The sequence below is a fragment of the Sebastes umbrosus genome, chromosome 12 (genome assembly GCF_015220745.1).
Source record: "Sebastes umbrosus isolate fSebUmb1 chromosome 12, fSebUmb1.pri, whole genome shotgun sequence".
NCBI classification, from domain to species: Eukaryota; Metazoa; Chordata; class Actinopteri; order Perciformes; family Sebastidae; genus Sebastes; species Sebastes umbrosus.
The window spans coordinates 31,315,428-31,335,464 of NC_051280.1; the positions used below are offsets into that span (position 1 = coordinate 31,315,428).

The 20,037-nt window shown below is 41.7% G+C and overlaps 4 protein-coding genes across 6 annotated transcripts; all 4 read left to right on the top strand.

Annotated features, from left to right (window-relative positions):
• Positions 1–476: 476 nt before the first annotated feature.
• Positions 477–2,522, top strand: LOC119498700 (tripartite motif-containing protein 16-like). Of its 3 annotated transcripts, none has more exons than XM_037787741.1 (2): positions 477–1,857; positions 1,891–2,522. In XM_037787741.1, the coding sequence occupies exons 1-2, from the start codon at positions 753–755 to the stop codon at positions 2,451–2,453; spliced, it is 1,668 nt and encodes a 555-aa protein (XP_037643669.1). In that variant the 5' UTR covers positions 477–752; the 3' UTR covers positions 2,454–2,522. The 3 variants fall into 3 exon arrangements, with proteins under 3 accessions (XP_037643669.1, XP_037643668.1, XP_037643667.1); XM_037787740.1 differs by having other exon boundaries at positions 482–1,827; positions 1,861–2,522; XM_037787739.1 differs by having other exon boundaries at positions 483–1,824; positions 1,858–2,522.
• Positions 2,523–6,009: 3,487 nt separating this feature from the next.
• LOC119498699 (tripartite motif-containing protein 16-like) lies at positions 6,010–8,524 on the top strand. Its single transcript, XM_037787738.1, has one exon. The coding sequence runs from the start codon at positions 6,277–6,279 to the stop codon at positions 7,948–7,950; it is 1,674 nt and encodes a 557-aa protein (XP_037643666.1). The 5' UTR covers positions 6,010–6,276; the 3' UTR covers positions 7,951–8,524.
• A 2,925-nt stretch (positions 8,525–11,449) lies between these two features.
• On the top strand, positions 11,450–13,716 carry LOC119498701 (E3 ubiquitin/ISG15 ligase TRIM25-like). Its single transcript, XM_037787742.1, has one exon. The coding sequence runs from the start codon at positions 11,548–11,550 to the stop codon at positions 13,150–13,152; it is 1,605 nt and encodes a 534-aa protein (XP_037643670.1). The 5' UTR covers positions 11,450–11,547; the 3' UTR covers positions 13,153–13,716.
• Positions 13,717–15,775: 2,059 nt separating this feature from the next.
• Positions 15,776–17,959, top strand: LOC119499281 (tripartite motif-containing protein 16-like). Its single transcript, XM_037788555.1, has 3 exons — positions 15,776–15,850; positions 16,163–17,258; positions 17,928–17,959. Exons 1-3 carry the CDS (start codon positions 15,776–15,778, stop codon positions 17,957–17,959), a joined length of 1,203 nt encoding a protein of 400 aa, XP_037644483.1.
• The last annotated feature ends 2,078 nt before the right edge of the window (positions 17,960–20,037 follow it).

Here is a 20,037-nt window from a genome sequence, read left to right on the forward strand (position 1 = left end):
ATACCCCAGTCATCTGTTAAAGATATGATCAGCAGTTTTGTCATTTAAAGAACTGACGGGGTATACCGGAAGCCAATTCGTTCCGGAAATTCCAGACATTCCTGATTAGTCACACCTGTCAAAATGAGTTTGACATGAAGTGGGCCCCTATTCTCTCTACCACCTAAAGACTATCACCAACCCCCTGCTGGACCCACTGCAGTTCGCCTACAGAGCCAACAGATATGTAGATGAAGTGTTTAACTTCTTCGTATTTGTCTAATATAGTTTACTCTTTGTATAATGTGCCGCTCTGTCTGGCTGTCTGTCAGTAGTCTTATTCATGTCTGTGATTGGTCAGATGCTTCAAACACCTCCTCGTTCATATGAACGCGCTCATAACCAGACAGAGAAACCCTGGGTTGACTTACCGAGTTGATAACCAGCTTCGTAGTACAGTTTAGCGAGATCTCGTTTGTTAGGTTAAGTGAAGCCAGATAACGAGAATATACCCTGGGTATGTTGAACTCACTTCGTAGTACAGGCCTCAGGCCTCTGCTGACTGATGGAGACATCACTGGCTGAAACAATAACAGTAATTTTGTAACAGCCAATTGGGAAGCTCCATCTCCACCGACCAATGGGGTGACTCCATTACTCACACAGGACCCACCCCCTCTCTGCTGTGGTCCAATCAAAACCCTCCTCCTCCTCCCCCTCTTCTTCCTGCTCTAAAGCACAGCCTGCTCCACGCTGAGAACAGATGTTTGGATATGGAGCTGCAAGGAGTTCAGCTGGACCGAGAGTCATTCTCTTGCTCAATCTGTCTGGATCTACTGAAGGATCCGGTGACTACTCCCTGTGGACACAGCTACTGCATGAACTGTATTAAAACCCACTGGGATGGAGAGGATGAGAAGAAGATCTACAGCTGCCCTCAGTGTAGGAAGACCTTCAAACGGAGGCCTGTCCTGCTGAAAAGCACCATGTTAGCAGATTTAGTGGAGGAACTGAAGAAGACTGAACTCCAAGCTGCTCCTGCTGATCACTGCTATGCTGGGCCTGAAGATGTGGCCTGTGATTTCTGTACTGGGAGGAAACGGAAAGCCCTCAAGTCCTGTCTGATGTGTCTGGCCTCTCACTGTGAGAAACACCTCCAGCCTCATTATGATGTGGCTCCATTAAAGAAACACAAGCTTGTGGAGCCCTCCAAGAAGCTCCAGGAGAACATCTGCTCTCGTCACCATGAGGTGATGAAGATGTTCTGTCGTACTGATCAGCAGTGTATCTGTTATCTCTGCTCTGTGGATGAACATAAAGGCCACGACACCGTCTCAGCTGCAGCAGAAAGGACCGAGAGGCAGAGAGAGCTGGAGGTGAGTCGACTCAACATCCAGCAGAGGATCCAGGACAGAGAGAAAGATGTGAAGCTGCTCCAACAGGAGGTGGAGGCTGTCAATCGCTCTGCTGATAAAGCAGTGGAGGACAGTGAGAAGATCTTCACCGAGCTGATCCGTCTCATGGAGAAAAGAAGCTGTGATGTGAAGCAGCAGGTCAGATCCCAGCAGAAAAGTGAAGTGAGTCGAGTCAAAGAGCTTCAGGAGAAGCTGGAGCAGGAGATCACTGAGCTGAAGAGGAGAGACGTTGAGCTGGAGCTGCTGTCACACACAGAGGATCACAATCAGTTTCTAGTCAGCGACCCCTCACTGTCACCACTCAGTCAATCTACATCCAGCATCAATATCCGTCCTCTGAGCTACTTTGAGGATGTGATGGCGGCTGTGTCAGAAGTCAGAGATAAACTACAGGACGTTCTGAGAGAGAAATGGACAAACGTCTCACAGACAGGGACTGAAGTGGATGTTTTACTGCCACAACCAGTGACTGAAGTGGATGTTTTACTGCCGCAACCAGAGCACAAGACCAGAGCTGAATTCTTAAAATATTCACGTGAAATCACACTGGATCCAAACACAGCAAACACAAAGCTGTTATTATCTGAGGGGAACAGAAAAGCAACATTAATGAGACAACAACAGTCTTATCCTAGTCACCCAGACAGATTCACTGATTGGCCTCAGGTCCTGAGTAGAGAGAGTCTGACTGGACGTTGTTACTGGGAGGTTGAGTGGAGAGGGAGAGGAGTTTATGTAGCAGTCGCATACAAGAGTATCAGGAGAGCAGGGGGGAGGAATGATTGTGCGTTTGGACGGAATGACAAATCTTGGGCGTTAGTTTGTTTACAAAACAGTTATAGATTTCTGTACAACAACAAAGTCCAAACTCCCATCTCAGGTCCTCTGTCCTCCAGAGTAGGAGTGTACCTGGATCACAGTGCAGGTATTCTGTCCTTCTACAGCGTCTCTGAAACCATGACTCTCCTCCACAGAGTCCAGACCACATTCACTGAGCCTCTCTATGCTGGACTTTTGCCTTATTTTGATGTCACTGCTGAGTTCTGTAAACTAAAATAGACTGAAGTCATTTAAGGGTTAAATTCTGTGTTTTAACTCTTAAACTCATTTTGTCTCCATGTTTGTTGCTGAGAGCTGATTGCATTTCTTCGCAGCTCAGAGATCAGCTGTCAATCAAACATAATGGTGGTACTTTGACATCTTCTCATGAGTTGTTCTGTAAATGTGTGAGTGTCTTCAGGTGGCGCTCCTTCCTGTGTCTGTTTCACTGCTCATGATGATGTTTGTTCACCTGAACTGATATTTCTCTGCATGAATATGTTAACTTCTCTGTGCTCTAAATGTTTGATGAATATTTGTATTGATGCATTTGTAGGTTGTTGTTTCTCTCACTGCATGAGTCTTAAGAGAGAAAGCATCAGACCTTCCTTTACTGTAGATATTTTGTTCTCACATTTTGTACAGAAATGTATTATTTCATTTAATTGTTTAGCATGATCAATAAAGAGATCATTCTTTATACATGGAATAACTGAACAAGTCATTTAACAGACTTTACTGATGGGATGTGTGGACAAACTGTATGTTTATATAATCAATAAACAAATATGAACAAAGTATTTTCCTCCTTTTCTTCATTCCAGGGTATCATACAAAGCTGATGGAGAAAATATGAAACTAATATGAGAGTATAACTGAGACAGTTTTCCTCCTGAAACACCACAAAGTCCAGTGTTCATGTTTAGAGTCAGTCAGTCTGGTCAAGTTTGGGTGTGAGGAGTCCTGACACACATGAGACAACAGATATTGTGTAGATGATTCTCTACATTTGGTTACAAAATATTTCAATGGTGTTTAATCAGAATTCATGACGTCAGAGAAAATTTAACCTGCAGCCTCAAATCTCACATTCCCAAATACTATTTACAACCTGAGAGCTGATGTTAGAATAATATTTATAAATTGGAAACTCCTCTCTACCATCTTTCCCATGTGACCTGAATGCAGCATCAGTGTTACAGGGTGTGACTCCTGTGAACAAACTGACATAGTGTGATATTACATCTATTTAAATGTCTCTTTACTGATGTTGTTTGAAGCTGCCAAAGGCTCAGTGAAGTTTTGACATGTCTTCCTGGAGTGAACATCACAGCAGGTTAATAATAAGAGAAATGTGAAACCTGATGCACAACACAAGAGGGCGCCCTCATCCTGCTAACCAGGGATGTAGTGGAGGTTAAAGCTCCTCTACTCAGTCTGACTGCATGTTTTAAACCATGTTTTTAAGCCCATCAGAAACTTTATAATGTCTCATACATCATGGTCAGGGGTGTCAGACTTCTCTTAGTCAAAGTGAATTCTCCTTTTTTTAGTAAAATAACAAACAGAAATGAGTGATTTTCCTGGTGGTAGTTTGACTTGTGTCCCTCACTAACCGAGGCGTTTACTGTATGTCCTCCTTCATTTCACTTTTTAAAAACCTCACCTGTGTTTTTAATGTTTTAACACTGCTGTAGTAGATTTTCTACTAACTTTTCTTTTCTTTTTCTGCCAGCTACTGAAGTTCAGGTTGACCACAGTGTGTTTGGGTTGTGTGTCAGAAGGTTATTCTCATATTGAAGCCTTTTTTTGTGAAGAATTGTGTCGATAGCACTGATCAATAAATATCAGTAGTGGAGGTTAAAGCACCTCAACTCAGTTTGTCTCCAGTTTCAGTTAAGAGCATATTTTTAGTCTGATAAAAACCTTTATAGTAAAAGTGCATTGTGTCATATATCATGGTAAATGGTGTCAAACTGATATTAGTTCTTTACTTATAGTTATTTAGTCAGGAACCATACTGTCACTGATTTAATGCACCACCCTGCCAGCACGCTCTGTGACCCAAATCAATCACACCCTAGATGTTGCAGACCAACAAGGTGCATGCTGGATCTGGCCAACCTGCTAACATGCTACTCAACATGTCTGAAAACTTTGAGGAGCAGCAGAGTTGATCCTGGAGCAGATAATGGAGGACTTCATGGTGCACGAGACTCCCAGAATGACATCCAGACAGGTGAGTACAACAACCTCACTGATGGATGTAACTCACTGTACAGAGAGGGACGTCAACAAACACTGTGTTGTATAGAAACAGAGCACCGTGTCTCTGTGTGTGTGTTTTGTGCTACATGGTGTATAAAACTGTGCAGCTCTCCTTTACTTTAACATGTGTGTATGCAGCTGCTGTAGAGTTCATATAGTTTATACGACTCCATGTTGTCTGCTTGGTGATGTTTTATTCTGTTGTTGATTCTATAAGAAGTGTCAGTTTATTTTATTTATGTGGCTTAATAATGCTTGTTGCACCCGCCGTTGTGGCCATAGACTTCTCATTTATTGTTTGTCATTTGTCACGGAGACTGCTGTTCTTGTCCCGTACATTGCAAAATTCTGTTTCATGTTCACTGTCCAAACATAGTAGCTTTAAGTCCAACCATGTTATTTTTTTCCTAAACCTGACTAAGTGGTTTTGTAGCCTGAATCTAAACAAGCAATTTTTTTTAATTCACAACATTAAGCACGTGTTTACCGCCACCGAAAAGTGATGCCGAGGGGTCTGTTTTTTTGGAAAATGGCATTAAAGGAGCAGTGTGTAGGATCTGGCGGTATCTGGCGGTGAGGTTGAGACTGCAACCGACTGAAATCTCTCCCGTGTGCCAAGCGTGTTGGAGAGCTACGGTGGCCGACGCAAAAACGCAAAAGATCCTCTATAGAGCCAGTTGTTGTAAGAGCAGCCTAGGTCATCTGGAGCAGAGCCAGCGCTTAGAGTGTGTGTGTGTACGAGGGAAGTGAGTGGTGAAGCGAGAGAGAGAGGACAGGAGCGAGTAACGGGAGCGAGTAACGGGAGCGAGTAACGGGAGCGAGTAACATTATCGACTCCGGCCCAAGCCGTTCTGGGCTACTGTAGAAACATGGCGGTGTAACGTGGCGGACTCCGTGAAGAGGACCCACTCCCTAAACGTCTCATTCTGAGGTCACGAAAACATGATTCTTATTTTCAGGTGATTAGGCACTAAAGAAAACATACTTATTAATATTATATACCATTTCTGTCAATAGATCCCCCTAATTGTTACTCATTGGTCCTTTATCACACTGATTGTTTTTATGTAGATTGCATTTGTTTATTTAGGATATACTTATTATAAGGCCAGTAATCTCCCATTAGAGTCAAATGATGCATTCATGTCCTGTGGGATTCAGGACAACTAACATATTTGATTTATTTGTTTAAATGCATCTAACATTAAAATACACCTTTTACTCAAAATGATATTCTAGATTAAATCTGTTTTCCACACAAACATTTGAAAGACTTTATCACACAAGTAAAAACTATTTGGGGATTTCATTCCTTCAACAGCAGTGATTCATTCTTCTATTTTTTCATCTGCTGTATCAGCATCATCAAACAGTATTTCAGGAAAAAAGAAGAGCCAATTCTGAAAACTGGGGAGCTGTCTCCAACCTAGAGGTACCAAGAAGAGTTTACCTCCTAAAAGCTTATGGCTCCGGTGTTTTTAACTGAGAAATGATCTCTATATTGTAAACTAAACACACACGTATCTCTCTCTAATCGCTCCTCTTCCTGGAATGAAGCAAAGCTTCATAACTCCTCCCTCCTCTTCCTGCTCTCAAACACAGCAGCTCCACTCGGTCCATTTATTTCCTTGTTCCCTCCCCTTCAGATCTACAGTTTGAAGGAGGGTGTAACCAACATGGTGAGAGCTGACAGGCTCCATTCACTGAACAACCACATGCTGTTTAGATCAGAGCTCAAACTTGATTCACTTCCCAGGAAGTGAAACTCAGACAGTCGTTACTATTGAGAGGTGAAATGGCGCAGAAAGGAGTTCAGCTGGAGTGGGAAACTTTCTCTTGTTCGATCTGTCTGGATCTACTGAAGGATCCAGTGACTATTCCCTGTGGACACAGCTACTGCATGAACTGTATTAAAGGCTTTTGGGATGGAGAAGAAGACAAGAAGACCTACAGCTGCTCTCAGTGTAGGCAGACCTTTAAACGGAGGCCTGTCCTGATGAAAAACACCATGTTAGCAGTTTTAGTGGAGGAACTGAAGAAGACTGGACTCCAAGCTGCTCTTGCTGATCACTGCTATGCTGGACCTGAAGATGTGGCCTGTGATGTCTGCACTGGGAGGAAACTGAAAGCCTTCAAGTCCTGTCTCGCCTGTCTGGCCTCTTACTGTGAGAAACACCTCCAGCCTCATTATGACGTGGCTCCGTTAAAGAAACACAAGTTGGTGGAGCCCTCCAAGAAGCTCCAGGAGAACATCTGCTCTCGTCACGATGAGGTGATGAAGATGTTCTGTCGTACTGATCAGCAGTGTATCTGTTATCTCTGCTCTGTGGATGAACATAAAGGACACGACACCGTCTCAGCTGCAGCAGAAAGGACCGAGAGGCAGAGAGAGCTGGAGGTGAGTCGACTCAACATCCAGCAGAGGATCCAGGACAGAGAGAAAGATGTGAAGCTGCTCCAACAGGAGGTGGAGGCTGTCAATCGCTCTGCTGATAAAGCAGTGAGAAACAGTGAGAAGATCTTCACCGAGCTGATCCGTCTCATGGAGAAAAGAAGCTGTGATGTGAAGCAGCAGGTCAGATCCCAGCAGAAAAGTGAAGTGAGTCGAGTCAAAGAGCTTCAGGAGAAGCTGGAGCAGGAGATCACTGAGCTGAAGAGGAGAGACGCTGAGCTGAAGCTGCTGTCACACACAGAGGATCACAATCAGTTTCTACTCGACTACCCCTCACTGTCACCACTCAGTGAATCTACACACTCATCCAGCATCAATATCCGTCCTCTGAGCTACTTTGAGGATGTGACGGCGGCTGTGTCAGAAGTCAGGGATAAACTACAGGATGTTCTTAGAGAGAAATGGACAAACGTCTCACAGACTGTGACTGAAGTGGATGTTTTACTGTCACAACCAGAGCCCAAGACCAGAGCTGGATTCTTAAAATATTCAAAAGAAATCACACTGGATCCAAACACAGCACACACAGAGCTGTTATTATCTGAGGGGAACAGAAAAGTAACAATTGCAGAGCAGTTTTATCCTACTCACCCAGACAGATTCACTCATTTTTGGCAGGTCCTGAGTAGAGAGAGTCTGACTGGACGTTGTTACTGGGAGGTGGAATGGAGAGGGGAAGAGATTTATGTAGCAGTCGCATACAAGAGTATCAGTAGAGCAGGGAGCTGGGACGAATGTGAGTTTGGAAAAAATGACAAATCTTGGGCGTTATTTTGTTACGGAGAACATAGTTGTAGGTTTTGGTACAACAATGTTGAAACCCCTGTCTCAGGTCCTCTGTCCTCCAGAATAGGAGTGTACTTGGATCACAGTGCAGGTATTCTGTCCTTCTACAGCGTCTCTGAAACCATGACTCTCCTCCACAGAGTCCAGACCACATTCACTGAGCCTCTCTATGCTGGACTTCATAATGTATTCCATTATTCTTATACTGCTGAATTCTGTAAACTGGAATAGACAGAAGTAATTTAAGGGTTAAATTCTGTGTTTTAACTCTTGAACTCATTTTGTCTCCATGTTTGTTGCTGAGAGCTGATTGTTGTGTCATTTCTTCACTGCTCAGAGATCAGCTGTCAATCAAACATAATGGTGGTACTTTGACATCTTCTCATGAGTTGTTCTGTAAATGTGTGAGTGTCTTCAGGTGGCGCTCCTTCCTGTGTCTGTTTCACTGTTCATGATGATGTTTGTTCACCTGAACTGATATTTCTCTGCATGAATATGTAAACTTCTTTGTGCTCTAAATGTTTGATGAATATTTGTATTGATGCATTTGTAGGTTGTTGTTTCTCTCACTGCATGAGTCTTAAGAGAGAAAGCATCAGACCTTCCTTTACTGTAGATATTTTGTTCTCACAATTTGTAGAGAAATGTATTATTTCATTTAATTGTTTAGCATGATCATAATCAATAAGGAGATCATTCATTATACATGGAATAACTGAACAAGAGTAATTTAACAGACTTTACTGATGGGATGTGTGAACAAACTGAAGGTTTACATGATGAATAAACAAACATGAACAAAGTATTTTCCTCCCTGTCTTCATTCCAGGGTATCATACAATGCTGATAGAGAAAATATGAAACTAATATGAGAGAATAACTGAGACAGTTTTCCTCCTGAAACACCACAAAGTTCAGTCTTCATGTTTAGAGTCAGTCAGTCTGGTCAAGTTTGGGTGTGAGGAGGTTTTGTTGAGTCCTGACACACATGAGACAACAGATATTGTGTAGATGTTTCTCTACTGGTTATACATATTTCAATGTTGTTTAATCAGAATTCAAGAAGTCAGAGAAAATTTAACCTACAGCCTCAAATCTCACATTCCCAAATACTATTTACAACCTGAGAGCTGATGTTAGAATAATATTTGTAAATTTGAAACTCCTCTCTACCATCTTGCCCATGTGACCTGAATGCAGCATCAGTGTTACAGGGTGTGACTCCTGTGAACAAACTGACATAGTGTGATATTACATCTATTTAAATGTCTCTTTATTGATGTTGTTTGAAGCTGCCAAAGACTCAGTGAAGTTTTGACATGTCTTCCTGCAGTGAACATCACAGCAGGTTAATAACAAGAGAAATGTGAAACCTGATGCACAACACAAGAGGGCGCCCTCATCCTGCTAACCAGGGATGTAGTGGAGGTTAAAGCTCCTCTACTCTGTCTGACTGCATGTTTTAAACCATGTTTTTAAGCCCATCAGAAACTTTATAATGTCTCATACATCATGGTCAGGGGTGTCGGACTTCTCTTAGTCAAAGTGAATTCTCCTTTTTTTAAGTAAAAAAACAAGGAGAAATTTGTGATTTTCCTGGTGGTAGTTTGACTTTTGTCCCTCACTAACCGAGGCGTTTACTGTATGTCCTCCTTCATTTCACTTTTTAAAACCTCACCTGTGTTTTTAATGTTTTAACACCGTTATAGCAGATTTTCTACTAACTTTAGTTGTTTTTTCTGCCAGCTACTGAAGTTCAGGTTGACCACAGTGTGTTTGGGTTGTGTGTATGAAGGTTATTCTCATATCTATGCTTTTTTTTGTGAAGAATTGTGTCGATAGCACAGATCAATAAATATCAGTAGTGGAGGTTGAAGCACCTCAACTCAGTTTGTCTCCAGTTTCAGTTGAGAACATCTTTTTAGGCTGATAAAAAACCTTTATAGTAAAAGTGCATTGTGTCATATATCATGGTAAATGGTGTCAAACCGATATTATTTCTTTACTTATAGTTATTTAGTCAGGAACCATACTGTCACTGATTTAATACACCACCCTGCCAGCACGCTCTGTGACCCAAATCAATCACACCCTAGATGTTGCAGACCAACAATGTGCATGCTGGATCTGGCCAACCTGCTAACATGCTTACATGCTCATGGTGGATCCTCCAGCGGTGACTTGTGTATTCACTGAGGAACTTTTACCGTCAGTGAGGTGTGTGTGTGTGTGTGAGGCCTTTCTGCTGTTTGTGACAGTAATCCCTGATGTGACTGCAGAACCTCATTCAGCTCAACATGTCTGAAAAGTTTGAGGAGCAGCAGAGTTGATCCTGGAGCAGATCATGGAGGACTTCATGGTGCACGAGACTCCCAGAATGACGTCCAGACAGGTGAGTACAACAACCTCACTGATGGATGTAACTCACTGTACAGAGAGGGACGTCAACAAACACTGTATTGTATAGAAACGGAGCATTGTGTCTCTGTGTGTGTGCTACATGATGTATAAAACTGTGCAGCTCTCCTTTACTTTAACATGTGTGTATGCAGCTGCTGTAGAGTTTATATAGTTTATACAACTCCATGTTGTCTGCTGGGTGATGTTTTATTCTGCTGTTGATTCTATAAGAAGTGTCAGTTTATTTTATTTATGTGGCTTAATAATGCTTGTTGCAGCCGTCGTGATGTCCATAGACTTCTTATTTATTGTTCTTCTGTTTTGTTTAATTGTCTGAGTTTTGTCGTTGTTCTGATTAATTCTGAACAGGCTGCTCTGAGGAAGGCGGCTGTGTAGATATAATTGATGCCGCAAAGTGCATCAATAGAAATAGAGTTTAATTGTTGGTTTGGACATCAGGGCTCTGTGGTGTGATGTTGTTTCATCAGTGAGTACATTTACTTTTATTGCAATTTATTTTGTAGCCTAAAGGTGTAACAGTAGTATTGAGAACTTTGTCAGGTCTTTGGACAGATTGTGTCACCGTGATAGCGTCACCGTGCAACGTGCAGTCAGAAATTGAAGTATTTTGTCACAAATGCTTCAAAGTAGATCATTAAATAGTAGTATTTTATGACAGTTTAGTTCAATAACTCTGCTAAGCTACTGTCAGACAGCTGTTTTAATCAGTAAAAGAAAATCAAACTGAATTTGAGGATGAGTCAGAGAAATATGGAGCCGTCACCAAGAAGTATTTTAAAACTAAAATCTGAAATGTTTTCAAATGTGGAGCAGGTTTTAAACGAGGCTTCGTTGTAAATGAGGAAACAGAGGCTCTGTTCCAAATCGCATACTTCTACTTTTAGTAGATACTTCAGCTGCCCTTACAAAGTACGCACTGTTGCATGCAGTATTGGGACATACTACTTTGCTTTGACCTTTGACCCTCTTCCTCATATATCTGCTGCACAGAGGATTGTGGGTCAGAACAGCCAGAAAAGCATGTTTACTTTCTTTCTGCAAAATGTGACCAGATGTAGTAGGACATCCTGGTATTTTTTGGCATACTGCATTTGACATATGTATTGGGACATACTAAATCTTGTTCTGTCAGACTAAATAGTATGGTAGTATGGGTATTGGAACGCACAGAGTTAAAATTCACGAGCTCCTCTTCCTTGAATGAATCATAGCGTGATAACCCCACCCTCCTCTTCCTGCTCTCAAACACAAACAGCTCCACTCAGCCCTTTTATTTCCTTGTTCCCTCCCCTTTAGATCTACAGTTTGAAGGAGGGTTTAGCCAAAATGGTGGTGAAGTGCAAGAGCTGACAGGCCCCATTCACTGCACAGACACATGCTGTTTAGATCAGAGCTCAAACTTTATTCATGTCTCAGGAAGTGAAACTCAGACAGTCATTGCTACTGAGAGGTGAAATGGCGCAGAAAGGAGTTCAGCTGGACCGAGAGTCATTCTCATGTTCCATCTGTCTGGATCTACTGAAGGATCCGGTGACTACTTCCTGTGGACACAGCTACTGCATGAACTGTATTAAAACCCACTGGGATGGAGAGGAAGAGAAGAAGATCTACAGCTGCCCTCAGTGTAGGCAGACTTTCAAACGGAGGCCTGTCCTGATGAAAAGCACATTGTTAGCAGATTTAGTGGAGGAACTGAAGAAGACTGGACTCCAAGCTGCTCCTGCTGATCACTGCTATGCTGGACCTGAAGATGTGGCCTGTGATGTCTGCACTGGGAGGAAACTGAAAGCCTTCAAGTCCTGTCTCGCCTGTCTGGCCTCTTACTGTGAGAAACACCTCCAGCCTCATTATGACTCAGCTCCGTTCAAGAAACACAAACTGGTGGAGCCCTCCAAGAAGCTCCAGGAGAAAGCAGAAAGAACTGAGAGGCAGAGAGAGCTGGAGGTGAGTCGACTCAACATCCAGCAGAGGATCCGGGACAGAGAGAAAGATGTGAAGCTGCTCCAACAGGAGGTGAAGGCTGTCAATCGCTCTGCTGATAAAGCAGTGGAGGACAGTGAGAAGATCTTCACCGAGCTAATCCATCTCATGGATAAAAGACGCTGTGATCTGAAGCAGCAGGTCAGATACCAGCAGAAAAGTGAAGTGAGTCGAGTCAAAGAGCTTCAGGAGAAGCTGGAGCAGGAGATCACTGAGCTGAAGAGGAGAGACGCTGAGCTGAAGCTGCTGTCACACACAGAGGATCCCAACCAGTTTCTACTCAACTACCCCTCACTGTCACCACTCAGTGAATCTACATCCAGCATCAATATCCGTCCTCTGAGCTACTTCGAGGACGTGACGGCGGCTGTGTCAGAAGTCAGAGATAAACTACAGGACGTTCTGAGAGAGAAATGGACAAACGTCTCACAGACAGTGACTGAAGTGGATGTTTTACTGCCACAACCAGAGCCCAAGACCAGAGCTGGATTCTTAAAGTATTCACGAGAAATCACACTGGATCCAAACACAGCAAACACACTGCTGTTATTATCTGAGGGGAACAGAAAAGCAACATTAACGATGCAACATCAGTCTTATTCTAGTCACCCAGACAGATTCACTGAATGTCATCAGGTCCTGAGTAGAGAAAGTCTGACTGGACGTTGTTACTGGGAGGTGGAGAGGAGAGGGAGAGGAGTTTATGTGGTGGTCGCCTACAAGAGTATCAGGAAAACAGGGAGGTCGGATGAATGTGGGTTTGGACAAAATGACAAATCGTGGGCGTTAAGATGTGACAACAACAGTTATAAATTTTTGTATAACAATATCAAAACTTCCGTCTCAGGTCCTCCGTCCTCCAGAGTAGGAGTGTATCTGGATCACAGTGCAGGTATTCTGTCCTTCTACAGCGTCTCTGAAACCATGACTCTCCTCCACAGAGTCCAGACCACATTCATTGAGCCTCTCTATGCCGGACTTTGGCTTTATTACTATTGTGGAGACACTGCTGAGTTGTGTAAACTGAAATAGACAGAAGTCATTTAAGGGTTAAGTTCTGTGTTTTAACTCTTAAACTCATTTTGTCTCCATGTTTGTTGCTGAGAGCTGATTGTTGTGTCATTTCTTCACTGCTCAGAGATCAGATGTCAATCAAACATTATGGTGGTACTTTGACATCTTCTCATGAGTTGTTCTGTAAATGTGTGAGTGTCTTCAAGTGGCTCTCCTTCCTGTGTCTGTTTCACTGCTCATGATGATCTTTGTTCACCTGAACTGATATTTCTCTGCATGAATATGTAAACTTCTTTGGCTTTAAAAGATATTTTAGAAATAAAAACTATAATTACATTGACATTTATTTGTTTGGCAGACCTTTGAGCTTTATGAAACTGTAATTATCATGATCATAATCAATAAGGAGATCCTGCATTATTCTCGTTCACATCACTGAGATTCTGCTCAAACAAACTGATTGTGTTGATGAAGTGAATCTGAACATGAGATCATTGAACAAGAGTCATTTAACAGACTTTACTGATGGGATGTGTGAACAAACTGAAGGTTTCCATGATGAATAAACAAACATAAACAAAGTATTTTCCTCCTTGTCTTCATTCCAGGGTATCATAGAAAGCTGGTGGAGAAAATGTGAAACTGATATGAGAGAATAACTGAGACAGTTTTCCTCCTGAAACAACACAAACTACAGTGTTAATGTTTAGAGTCAGTCAGTCTCAGTCCTTAAAACTTTCCTCACTAAAACACCTTTGTCACCGAGAAATGAGCAGCATTTTTAACCACGGTGTTGCATAGATAGACAGACTTTCTGGGACGACATCATTCAAAATTTAAAAAAAGTTGAACTTATTGCCTTTCTTATTGGTTGTTTGGTTCATGATACTCGCTGACTGGAGGTTTAACTTCTGTTTTCCCTTCTTTATTTCAACTTAAAATCACCCATGTTTTACAAAAGTGCTTTTGAACTTCATGCTTCCAACTACTGAAGTTCAGGTTGACCACAGTGTGTTTGAAGATTTCATTTCAAGCTGATACTTTACTATGAACCAATTCATTTACAACTATCAGTAAATCTTTTCTAATTTTAAAGGTATGAGGAAACTCAGACGTTTGAGTGCTGTCTGTTGATTAGTAGTTGCAGCTCATCTGGTTCATTCTGGATTAGAGTCTGCTGTTTGCTGCTGAGTAGGTAGTGTACAGTGGCTTCTCTTGAACAGCCTGTTAACATCCCTCTCCAGGTAGGAGAGAGTCGTCGTTGGTGTTCAGGACTGTCCCATTGTCTTTTAAAACGACAGTAGAACTCATTCAGGTCGTTGGCCATGCAGACGTCGTTAGTGGAGTGGGGGGTTTTAGGTTTTAGGTGGGGCTTTAGGTTTGCATTTGGTATCTATCTGAGACCCTTTCAGACAGAAGCAGAGTCGTTTACTGAGAACAACTCATCTTCTGTTTACCTTCTTTGACATGTAAAAGCTGTTTGTTCAGACAATCAGCAGTGATAATGAAATAGTTTTACTCAAGTACTACAGTCAAGTACAACTTTGTGACTTGAGTATTCTTGTTTTCGGCTACTTTATACTTCTACTTCACTACAACTCAGAGAGAAATATTCTACTTTTTCCTCTTCTGCATTGGTCTGAAGGATACAGTTACTGGTAACAAATTTTACATTACAAAACATGACAAGCTTATAATGCATAGTTATAGATTATATGTGTCAACCCTGTGAAAGACCCCCTGTCACATTCTAGACCCCAAACGGTAAAATCCAATATCCCCATACACAAATGTGTGTTTTGATAGTAAACTGTGTTTACTATGTTTTTATCTAACAGACAATTACAAAGAAAGAAATCCCTGAGACTTTCTTAACGTGCAAAATTATCTTTTACATTGACAAACATCATAATGTGTGATTCATGACGCAATTTAAAAAGGGATCAAAAAGATATTTACAATGCAATACAATACATCTTTATTATCCACCAGGGAGGAAATTTGTCTTCGAATCACCAATCACAAGAAACAACATTAAAATCAGACAGGAGTTATTAAAAAACAGATATATAGACAGGCTATGTTACAAATTAAAACAGTTCATGTGGCTTAGATCTGCTCGGTCACTTTGCTGAGTAAAGAATATTGATGACATTTGGGATGAAGGATTTTTTAACCACATTTTTAGTTGCCAGATGGACTCTATAGCACCTCGTTCAGCTCAAACTAGCTGAAGAGAGGATGGGAGCTATCTGCCAGGATACTCCTCGCTTTCTCCTTGATACTGTGGTATCTGTGATTTATCTCTCTCCGTTGACTACTGTTCATATTTTTTCCGAAACAAGGTCCCATGGCGGTCCACCGGAAGAGGCGTGACTTTGGCTTTCTATTGCATGAAAGCTTGATAACTCCTCCCTCTTCATCCTGCTCTCAAACACAGCCAGCTCCACTCTGTGCAAATATCGCCTTGTTCCCTCCCCCTCACTGATATGCAAGTGTGAAGATGGGTGTTACCAACCTGTGATAGGGCAGGAGCTGACAAACCCCATTCAGTGCAGATTAACATATGAACATGAACAAAAGGAGCAGAGTTTGTATTTAAGTCAATGAAACTCTCACACAGTCACTGCTACAGGGCGAAATGGCGCAGCAAGGAGTTCAACTGGACCGAAAGACCTTCTGCTGTTTATTCTGTCAGGATCTACTGAAGGATCCGGTGACTATTCCCTGTGGACACAGCTACTGCATGAACTGTCTTAAACGCTCTTGCTTTGAAAAGCATGGGAAGAAAATCGTCATCTGCCCTGAGTGTTGGCACACCTTCACGCTGAGGCCTGTCCTGATGAAAAACACCATGTTAGCAGATTTAGTGGAGCAACTGAAGAAGACTGGACTCCAAGCTGCTCCTGCTGATCGCTGCTATGCTGGACCTGAAGATTTGGTCTGTGATGTCTGCACTGGGAGGAAACTGAAAGCCTTCAAGTCCTGTCAGGTGTGTCTGGCCTCTTACTGTGAGCAACACCTCCAGCCTCATTATGAATCGCCTGCTTTTGAAAAGCACAAGCTGGTGGAGCCCTCCAAGAATCTCTGGGAGAACATCTGCTCTCGTCATCAAGATGAGGTGATGAAGATGCTCTGCTGTACTCACCAGCAGGGTATCTGCTCTCCAGATGAACATTTAAAGCTCAAGCTGAGTCGACTCAACATCCAGCAGAGGATCCAGGACAGAGAGAAAGATGTGAAGCTGCTCCAACAGGAGGTGGAGGCTGTCAATCGCTCTGCTGATAAAGCAGTGGAGGACAGTGAGAAGATCTTCACCGAGCTGATCCGTCTCATGGAGAAAAGAAGCTGTGATGTGAAGCAGCAGGTCAGATCCCAGCAGAAAAGTGAAGTGAGTCGAGTCAAAGAGCTTCAGGAGAAGCTGGAGCAGGAGATCACTGAACTGAAGAGAAGAGACGCTGAGCTGAAGCTGCTGTCACACACAGAGGATCAAAACCAGTTTCTACACAGCTACCCTTCTCTGTCACCGCTCAGTGAGCCTACATCCAGCATTGATATCCGTCCTCTGCGCTACTTTGAGGACGTGACGGTAGCTGTGTCAGAAGTCATAGATAAACTACAGGACGTTCTGAGTGAGAAATGGACAAACATCTCACAGACAGTGACTGAAGTGGATGTTTTACTGTCAAATTCACAAGCAGAGCCCAAGACCAGAGCTGGATTCTTAAAATATTCCCGAGAAATCACACTGGATCCAAATACAGCACACACAGTGGTGTTATTATCTGAGGGGAACAGAAAAGCAACATCAACAGATCAAAATCAGAAATATTCTAGTCACCCGGACAGATTCACTGTATGGGGTCAGGTCCTGAGTAGAGAGAGCTTGACTGGACGTTGTTACTGGGAGGTGGAGTGGCAAGGAAATGGAGTTCTTATAGCAGTCGCATACAAGAACAACCGCAGAGAAGGTGGCTGGAATGAATGTGGATTTGGACACAATGACAAATCTTGGACATTTAGATTTGACAGAGACCGTTATGCATTTTGGTACAACAATGTTAAAACTCCTGTCTCAGGTCCTCTGTCCTCCAGAATAGGAGTGTACTTGGATCACAGTGCAGGTATTTTGTCCTTCTTCAGCGTCTGCACCAACAATCAAACCATGACTCTCCTCCACAGAGTCCAGACCACATTCACTGAGCCTCTCTATGCTGGAATTTGGCTTTATTACAATTATGGAGTCACTGCTGAGTTCTGTAAACTGAAATAGAGAGAAGTCATTTAAGGGTTAAATTCTGCGTTTTAACTCTTAAATGTTTGTTGCTGAGAGCTGATTGTTGTGTCATTTCTTCACTGCTCAGAGATCATCTGTCATCAAACATTATGGTGGTACTTTGACATCTTCTCTTGAGGTGTTCTGTAAATGTGTGAGTGTCTTCAGGTGGCACTCCTTCCTGTGTCTGTTTCACTGCTCATGATGATGTTTGTTTACCTGAACTGACTTTGCATTTTTAGATTGTTCCACTGCATGCGTCTTCAGAGAGAAGGCACCAGACCTTCCTTTACCGTATGTTCTCACCATTTTTTTTCACTGCAATTCTCCTGATCATAATCAATAAGGAGATCCTTCATTGTTCTCTTTTACATCGCTGAGATTCTATTCAAACCAACTGATTGTGTTGTTGAAGTGAATCTGTACATGATTATTGATGGGATGTGTGAACAAACTGAAGGTTTACATGATGAATAAACAAACAAGAACAAAGTATTTTCTCCTGTCCTCATTCCAGGGTATAATACAAAGCTGATGGAGAAAATGTAAAACTAATATGAGAGTATACACAAAAAAAACTGCACGGCACTTTCTTTTTAAACAATTAAAATGCCTTTATTGTAATGGCATAATTATGTTAGCAAAAGCAATCTCCAACTTTCGGCATCAAGCCTTCGTCAGGGAGTCAATATAATATAATATGAGAGTATAACTGAGACAGTTTTCAGACACCACAAACTACAGTGTTCATGTTTAGAGCAGAAGAAAATTTGTTTTTGTAAGTGTCAGTCCTTAAAACTTTCCTCACTAAAACACCTTTGTCACAGAGAACTGAGCAGCGTTTTTAACCACTGTGTTGCATAGATAGACAGACTTTCTACGACGGCATCATTCAAAATTTTAAAAAAGCTGAAATTATTGCCTTTATCAGTGGTTGTTTGGTTCATGATACTCGCTGACTGGAGGTTTTACTTCTGTTTGCCCTCCTTTATTTCAATTTATAATCACCCATGTTTTACAAAAGTGCTTTTGGACTTCATGCTTCCACCTGCTGAAGTTCAGGTCGACCACGGTGTGTTTGAAGATTTCATTTCAAGCTGATACTTTATTATGAACCAATTTATACACAACTATCAGTAAATCTTTTCTAATTTTAAGGGTATGAAGAAACTAATAAGTTTCAGTGCTGTCTGTTGATTAGTAGTTGCAGCTGATCTGGTTCATTCTGGATTAGAGTCTGCTGTTTGCTGCTGAGCAGGTAGTGTACAGTGGCTTCTCTTGAACAGCCTGTTAACATCCCTCTCAGGATGGAGAGAGTCGTCGTCGTTGTTCAGGACTGTCCCATTGTCTTTTAAAACGACGGTAGAACTCATTCAGGTCGTTTGCCATCGTTATGGGAGTGGGGTGGGGGCTTTAGGTTTGCATTTGGTATCTATCTGAGACCCTTTCAGACAGTAGCAGAGTCGTTTACTGACAGCTGCTGTTGGAGTTTCTCAGAGTACAGTCGTTTAGTTTCTCTCACTGCCTTGATAAACCTGTATTTGAACTCTTTAAATGGTAAATGGACTTGCATTTATATAGCACTTTTCTAGTCATCCGACCACTCAAAGCGCTTTACACTACATGTCAGTATTCACCCATTCACACACATTCATACACTGATGCAGAGGCTGCTAAAGGTGCCAACGTTGCCCATTCAATCTAATCTAAATTAAATACTCACTTTAAACATGTCCATGTCCCCACTCCTGAATGATTCTTCCTTTTCCAACCTTAGCTGTTTAAATATCCCAAATATACACATTTTTAAATAAAAATAGACACACCTATACCAGGTTCTGCTGAGCTGTTTGTTAATAAACTGCATTTAAAAACATCATAAAATGCTGTGCTGGTCTTTTTTCTGAATTTTTTCTAAAAGATGAGGCCGTAACGCTGCTAAAACAACACTTCAAGTGTATTTCTAGTAACAACATTAATACACGTGAAATTGTAGTTTTACTTTATAATATTTTTGACCATTTTTATATTGAAAATACATACTTGACTTTGAATTCTTTTTACATTGTTATTGATCTTATTTGTTACTATCTAAGTTTAACTTGATCATATTTCATTATTATAATAAGAATACTTTCTTTGGAGTCAAAGGTTTACTATTTAGTTGTTTCTTATTGATTTTATACCATGCACAATGGTAGAATGTGCTGATGCACAGGTTAAATGTCATGGCCAAAGAATTCATTGTGTGCACATAGCCTCCTGTAGTAGATATCAGTAGTATAGTAACAGTCACAATGTTACTTACAGTGGGGATGAACCACAGAACCACAACTGTGGTCTACTAACTCTCGTTGTAGTTAAACTGACTAAACACTTTTAAGCCAACAATATCAGGGACCAATTGTTTATTGATATTATACAGTTATTAATAAAAATGAGAAAACATAAATCACCAAAGACTATCGCCAGCCCTGCTACCTAGCAACGGTTTAGTACCATTAATATAATAACAGTGATATGAACATAAATCATACAGCTGGGATCGGCTCCATTCCCCCCTCCCGTGACCTTGAATAGAATAAGCGGTTGCGGATAATGAATGAATGAATGAATGGACATAAATC

Coding starts and splice junctions, on each gene's coding strand:
- LOC119498700 (XM_037787741.1), top strand. CDS start 753: ATGGAGCTGCAAGGAGTTCAGCTGGACCGAGAGTCATTCTCTTGCTCA. Junction 1,858..1,890: donor GGATGTTTTACTGCCACAAC/CAGTGACTGAAG, acceptor TACTGCCGCAAC/CAGAGCACAAGACCAGAGCT.
- LOC119498699 (XM_037787738.1), top strand. CDS start 6,277: ATGGCGCAGAAAGGAGTTCAGCTGGAGTGGGAAACTTTCTCTTGTTCG.
- LOC119498701 (XM_037787742.1), top strand. CDS start 11,548: ATGTCTCAGGAAGTGAAACTCAGACAGTCATTGCTACTGAGAGGTGAA.
- LOC119499281 (XM_037788555.1), top strand. CDS start 15,776: ATGGCGCAGCAAGGAGTTCAACTGGACCGAAAGACCTTCTGCTGTTTA. Junction 15,851..16,162: donor AGGATCTACTGAAGGATCCG/GTGACTATTCCC, acceptor CAACACCTCCAG/CCTCATTATGAATCGCCTGC. Junction 17,259..17,927: donor GTACTTGGATCACAGTGCAG/GTATTTTGTCCT, acceptor TCCTCATTCCAG/GGTATAATACAAAGCTGATG.